The sequence below is a fragment of the Orcinus orca genome, chromosome 4, assembly GCF_937001465.1.
Source record: "Orcinus orca chromosome 4, mOrcOrc1.1, whole genome shotgun sequence".
In the NCBI taxonomy this organism is placed as follows: Eukaryota; Metazoa; Chordata; class Mammalia; order Artiodactyla; family Delphinidae; genus Orcinus; species Orcinus orca.
Window position 1 is genome coordinate 101,832,890 of NC_064562.1, and position 7,205 is coordinate 101,840,094.

The following is a 7,205-nucleotide window of genomic DNA, read 5'->3' on the forward strand; positions in this document are numbered from 1 at the left end:
CCCACGCGCCTAGAGCCCATGCTCCACAACGAGAGAAGCCACCGCGATGAGAAGCCCGCGCACCACAACCAAGAGTAGCCCCCGCTCGCCGCAACTAAAGAAAGCCCACGCACAGCAACAAAGATACAACACGGCCAAAAATAAAAAAGTTAAAATTTTTTAAAAAAGTAACTGGAATAACTAAATGATAACCCACCAAGTTAAAGATGGGAGACAGGAACCCTCTGATGAAGTCTCCACTGGCATGCCAACCCACACTGCTCAGGAGTCCTCGCCAACACTGGTGTTCATCATTTGCATATAAGCTTTGTTTATTCACCAACGGAAGAGAGCGGGTGATTTGCAAGTACCTTCTAAGTTGAGTAAACAGTTATGTGTTCTTCCCTCCAAATTCAATATGTGCGATTGGGTGCTCCTCTGGTAGGGTCCACTTCTTACAGAAATCTATTTTGTGGACGGTGGGCACCCTAGACTGGGGAGCCATAACTTCCTTGGGATGGAGTGGCCCACATCACAGAGTACCTGTTCCCCAAGCCCAGCTCCTGGATGGTTCCTGTATGGTTTTATGGGTGTGGAAGGGGTGCAGAAGGAATTGCCAAAGATAAACTATAACCACCCGGAGAGCCCTGTCACACCCGTGTCAGGTTACAATGTTTGCTAGAATATTCCGGGAGAGCAAAGCCTCACCACCTGGGTAGTTAGCCACGCTGTTTGTCTGCAGGCATCACAAAATGCTGCCCAGATCCAACATAGCAACAGGTTTTAGTCCCGATGAAGTAAAAATAAACAAGAAAGGTAATAAACTTTCGCCTTGAATGTTTGGTGATTCATTGCTTAGCCTTGATATTTTCTCTGCTAAATTATAATTGTTTCTACAGGTATGTGATCAGTTTATTCTTTTTTCAGTGTGAAAGGGAAAAAACTGGGGCACTCCCCATCTGCAAGTAGCAGGGTCCTTTCCCCTCTGGCCCTCCCTCTTTCCTTCCCTCTCCCTCTCTCTCTAAGATTGGGGACAGGTCAGTAGCAAGGGGCTGGACTAAGAGTTAAAGAAACTGGGGGTCGACTTTAGCTTCAAGGTTGCTGAGTTGCCTTAGGCAAATCCTTTAACCCTATTGGGTTTGTTTCTTCAGCTGTAAAAAGAAAGCTTAGGAGGAGATGGTTTCTAAATCCCCTTCTAGCTCTGAAATGTGATTTTGTGATTGCTTTGGAATACCTTGGGACATTCAAAGAATCTTTGACTCCCACAGAGGGAACAGAGTTCCAGGAGGGACATGGCCTGTATATTATTTAAACAATGGAATTTCAATAAGGCTTCTCCCATTAAGGCATTTGGTGCAGGCAAGCATTTTATAATAAACTTCCCATGAGCTCATTTAAAGCGCCATTAAAAAACAAACATATTTTGGGACTTCCCTCATGGCCCAGTGGTTGAGAATCCACCTGCCAATGCAGGGGACATGGGTTCGAGCCCTGGTCCAGGAAGATCCCACATGCCACGGAGCAACTAAGCCCATGCACCACAACTACTGAGCCTGTGTTCTAGAGCCCACGAGTCACAACTACTGAGCCTGTGTGCCACAACTACTGAAGCCTGCGAGCCACAATTACTGAGCCTGCGTGCCACAACTACTGAGCCTGCGAGCCACAACTACTGAAGCCTGCGTGCCTAGAGCCCGTGCTCCGCAAGGAACCACCGCAATGAGAAGCCCCCGCACCGCAAGGAAGGGTAGCCCTCCACTCACCGCAACTAGAGAAAGCCTGCGTGAAGCAAGGAAGACCCAACACAGCCATAAATAAATACATAAATACAAAAATAAATAAATACATAAATAAATTTATTAAAAAACAAACATTTTTTAGAGTGAGCTCCTTCTAATTACCCACTATTAGAGCTTCATGTTTCCTTCCAATCTTGAGTTCTGGGCATCTGCAGATGCCCAGGAAATTGTAGCTCTCAAGAAAGATAACTGGTTTGATAAACACTGTAGATACAATGACTAAAGCATATAAACCAAATGGATTTGTCCTAATCTCCCTTCCTGAGTTCTTCCCACTCTCCTGCATTACAGCCTCTATCATTTAAAACAGTAATGTAAAAGGTAACATTTACCCAGTGCCTAATTGCCAAACACTGTTCTAAGGGCTAACACTAAGCATAGCACTCACAATATTCCAAGTCTTACATTTGTTAATTTAGCAAGTTCTCCCTGCAGTCCTATAAGGTAGGTACTTTTATTATCTTTATTTAACAACGAGGAAACTAAAGCACAGACAGCTTAAGTAACTTGTCCAAGGTCACACAGCTAAAAAGTGGCAAAAGCAAAATTTGAAGGTGGTAGGGCTCCAGAGCTCAGACTCGCAACCATTTTACCATAGGGCATTATACTCGGCATGCATGAATTCAGGAAGCAATGTTTTATAACAGAAGTTTTTAAAATGTCATTTCATCTAGTATTTTATCATCCAAGCAAAGGCTAATCTAGAGATGATTTGGAATGACAAAATGATTTCCCTCTAATAATCTTTCCATTTAGTAATCTTTTTATTTATTTAGTTATTTATTTTTTTGCGGTATGCGGGCCTCTCACTGTTGTGGCCTCTCCCGTTGCGGAGCACAGGCTCCGGACGCGCAGGCCCAGCAGCCATGGCTCACGGGCCCAGCCGCTCCGCGGCATCTGGGATCTTCCCAGACCGGGGCACAAACCCGTGTCCCCTGCATTGGCAGGCGGACTCTCAACCACTGCGACACCAGGGAAGCCCCTAGTAATCTTTTATGCTGATAATAATCAGCATAAAAGCAACAGCTCCAAGATTTTATGGACCAGCCAGAGATGTTTCAGTACTTTCTTTTTATCTCTGCTCCCATAGTGAATTTCTGAAAAAACTGCCAGAAGGAGTCTATTTTAAACCAAGTTAGGGAGCCTCAGCCTTAGCCTCTCAGGCTCCGCCCGGGACCTGCAGCCCGAAGCTGCGGAGCTGCGGCCCCAGGCGCTGCGGTCTCAGGTTTCTTTACCTCCAGAAAGAAAACAACTGACACCTTGCATCCTGGAAGTTCATTTAAGAGACTGAAATTAGAGACTTCTTTCAAATTTGGACATGGCTAATCGAGGAGCAACAAGACCTAACAGGCCAAATACTGGAAATAAAACATGCCAGTTCAAACTAGTACTTCTGGGAGAGTCTGCTTTTGTCAAATCCAGCCTAGTGCTTTGTTTTGTGAAGGGCCACTTTCATGAATTTCAAGAGAGTACCATGGGGGCTGCTTTTCTAGCCCAAACTGTGTGTCTTGATGACACAACAGTAAAGTTTGAAATGTGGGATACAGCTGGTGAAGAACAATACCCTAGCCTAGCACCCATGTACTACGGACGAGCGCAAGCAGCCATAGTTGTATATGATGACACCAACGAGGAGTCCTTTGTCAGAGCCAAAAACTGGGTTACAGAACTTCAGAGGCAAGCCAGTCCTAACATTGTAATAGCTTTATCAGGAAACAAGGCTGACCTCGCCAATAAAACAGCTGTCAATTTCCAGGAAGCACAGTCCTATGCAGATGACAACAGTTTATTATTTCTGGAGAAATCAGCTAAAACATCAATGACTGTAAATGAAATATTCATGGCAATAGCTAAAAAGTTGCCAAAGAATGAACCACAGAATCCAGGAGCACATTCTGCCAGAGGAAGAGGAGTAGACCTTACTGAACCCACGCAGCCAACCAGGAGTCAGTGCCGTAGTAACTAAACCTCCAGTTTAAACTAACTGGAATGTTCTTCTGCTTCCTAATTGTTAATAACAGTGGAATTGGAGCATTTAACCAGCCCAGTATGACTTCCAAAAAGAAGAGACTTACAATAGGCAAGTTTCTAATACAGAATTATTTTAAGTGTTTTGAACTTAATTTTTAATAACATACATGTGACCCTCTGACTAATGTTTTAGCAGTGGAAGGGGGAAATGAGAGCTGGGTGTACCCTTGTTTCCTTGGAAGGTTAGCGGGACTCATTTCTCTTCACCAGTGATATAAACAAATGATTCTGAACCCACAGTTAACCAGCCAGTTCTGTGAAAAAGATTTGGAACTTACTCATTTGGACTTTTCCAAAAAAATTCTTTCTTTGGAAGGAGGTTCTAAAGATATTTATGCTTAGCTACCATATTCAGGCAACCTGTAATTTCTCTTAGTATCCTTATTTAAAGTATACATTCCACATTTTAACAAATTAGCCACAAGGAAACAGTCCCACATCCTCAAGGGGAAAAAAATGAACATTAGTGGCATGTAAATTATAGCTAGTCCTGTTATTTTTTAAATGGGGTAAAAAAAAAATCAAATGTAACCCCGTCTTATTTTAGGAGCATGAAAACTAATAAAATGCATCTTAAAGGATAGTGTTCCCTTCAAACATGTAAGTTCTTCAACAAAAGTGAAACAAACCAGGTGTCTGTGATTTCTGTTTAATCACTGCTGGCCATTACATAGCTTTTGTTGTTTGGGAGTAGGGAGGGGGCTTTTGTGCCCTTTGGACATAAACATAGTCAACGCACTAACAATTATGTACATTCAAACTTGATTATTTTAAATTCGATCTTCAGCTGTACTGTAAATAGGGTACTGCATTGCAGTCTCCATATATGTTTATTACTTTTCTATAATATTTAAGAGTTGCTTAAAAGTATACCAAATGTACAGTTACTAAAACAGCTACTTTTTTCCTTCTCTCCTCCTTTGAAAGGAAGGGACTTCAATTGTTCCTACCTGGCTAGAACCATAATAAACAATGTACCAGTAATTTGTAACATAAGTATTGGATATGTTAGTAACAATCTTGCAGCCTTGTTTTCCAAAGTTCATTTTATTTTGATCAGGTCAGTATATTTGCACTAATTGTTTTAGGTATTTTCATTATATGAAATCTACCATGTGTCAGAGATGATTTAATCTATTTAAGTGTTGAACTGCTAGCAGAACTTGTACATTCACAGAAATTCAAAATTAGTAAGGAAAACATTTCACCAGGGTTTAGTTTTATATTGAGGTACTCAGGTTGGGATACAGTGGTATAAAAAACAAAAAAAATTTTTTAATTAGAAGAAATAAACCAAGTTAGGGTTCACAGGTCAGGTCCTTCCATTTAAGGCAGTTGAAGCTACAGCCTTGGAGGCTGCCGTTAATTTCCCCAGGTGACGTACATTAGGTCTACCCAGAAGTAATAATCATAACGGGCATCCCTTATGTTCACACATGTAGCCCATGGATCCTCTGACAAGCTTATTTTAGAGAAGAGGAGACTGAGGCTCAGAGTACTTGACATTTCTCCTGGGACAGCACACAATGAGAGCCAGAGCTGAGGTATTCGGACTTGCAGCGCTGGGCAATTTCCATCCCACCCTTTAAACATATAGGAATCAAAACAACTGCCAAACTCGTTCTTGGATGAACCATTTCAAAGTTCTTTGTTTTAAGAATCTTCGATATGGATTTGTTGAATGGCCTCTAACCATCTCAAAGCCCAGTGAAATGGTCCCTTCCTCGAAAACATTTGCTTGGATTTAGGGCTGGGTAGGTGGGTGCCAGCCTAATGTTTTTGATCCAAATGATGGATTTGGTGACTAAGATGAGAGATCATTTAAATAGCAATACATTTAAAGCTGAGTATTTCAATCAAGTGAAAGGGAAAACAAAGCGTTTTCAATCTTTGTATTTATCATTTATTGTGATGGAATTTGTGATGAGTCAAAGAAAGGTTATGGAACAGCAGCCTGCATTTGTTCACCAGACTTAGCATGGGAAGGTCAAGCCATTCCTGGTTAAAGTTAAAAATTAGTTACCTTTCCCCATGATACGATTGAATAAGCACATTAACAGTTTATAAAAAGAGGTTGTGAAACCTCCTAAGGGGAAAAAGAAATATTATGTAACCAGTTTAGGGGAGAGACTTGCCTGATTCCACCTCGCAGTAGGGGGTTGAACTGCCTGACTGGGAGGTTCATTCCTATTTCAAAAGTATTATTATTTCTCCGGAAGTGTTTATCTTTTATTGCTAATAACACTTTACTCTCCACTTTCTTTGCTCTGTCCTCTCAATCTACGTCACCACCCACACCCTGAACCAATATAAACATCTACCCAACATCGGAGCACTAATCTTTATTAAGGAAAAGCAGCACCGTCTTTTCTGCCTACCAACAGGGTTATAATCCTTGAACTGTCATTGGGCCAAGCTTTATTGGACTTGTGGTTAGGGTGCTTGAATATCTATTTAAATCCAAACTAACAAAATACATGTGGACATCAATTAAAACAATGACACCCAAAGGTATATTGAAGAGCCACAAGAAGTGTTTAGGATTGTAACAGCCCTGCTACCTTAATAAGGAGAGTCTGTTAAGCATTTATACATGGTTAGTAGTAATGTCATTCATATATTTTTTTCTAAAAAATGTTCATCTACTATAACCAGACAGTAAGGGAACTGATATATATATCAACTTTAAATTGTTTAAAAATATCCTGCCTTGAGGGCTTCCCTGGTGGCGCAGTGGTTTAGAGTCCGCCTGCCGATGCAGGGGACACGGGTTCGTGCCCCAGTCCGGGAGGATCCCACATGCCGCGGAGAGGCTGGGCCCGTGAGCCATGGCCGCTGAGCCTGCGCATCCGGAGCCTGTGCTCCGCAACGGGAGAGGCCACAACAGTGAGAGGCCCCCGTACCGAAAAAATATATATACATATCCTGCCTTTTGTGATACTTGTCATCATTAAATATGTATTAGGTTGCTGGGTAAAAATGCTCTAATGCTAGATTTGTGGTAGGAGACAGAATGTGAAGTTCTACCTACAGTGGGAATTCAATTAAACATTTTAAACAAAATTATGGCCTTCAAATACATGAAAAGATGCTCAACATCACTAATCACTAGAGAAATGCAAATCAAAACCACAATGAGGTATCACCTCACGCTGGTCAGAATGGCCATCATCAAAAGATCTACAAACAATAAATGCTGGAGAGGGTGTGGAGAAAAGGGAACCCTCTTGCACTGTTGGTGGGAATATAAATTAATATAGCCACTATGGAGAACAGTATGGAGGTTCCTTAAAAAACTAAAAATAGAACTACCATATGACCCAGCAATCCCACTACTGGGCATATACCCAGAGAAAACTATAATTCAAAAAGAGTCATGTACCACAATGTTCATTA

General features: G+C 41.7%; 1 protein-coding gene across 1 annotated transcript; it reads left to right on the forward strand.

The window, feature by feature from the left end:
• Positions 1–2,988: 2,988 nt before the first annotated feature.
• On the forward strand, positions 2,989–4,222 carry LOC101275059 (ras-related protein Rab-5A-like). The gene has a single exon (XM_033421576.2). The coding sequence runs from the start codon at positions 3,097–3,099 to the stop codon at positions 3,742–3,744; it is 648 nt and encodes a 215-aa protein (XP_033277467.1). The 5' UTR covers positions 2,989–3,096; the 3' UTR covers positions 3,745–4,222.
• Positions 4,223–7,205: the final 2,983 nt, after the last annotated feature.

Coding starts and splice junctions, on each gene's coding strand:
- LOC101275059 (XM_033421576.2), top strand. CDS start 3,097: ATGGCTAATCGAGGAGCAACAAGACCTAACAGGCCAAATACTGGAAAT.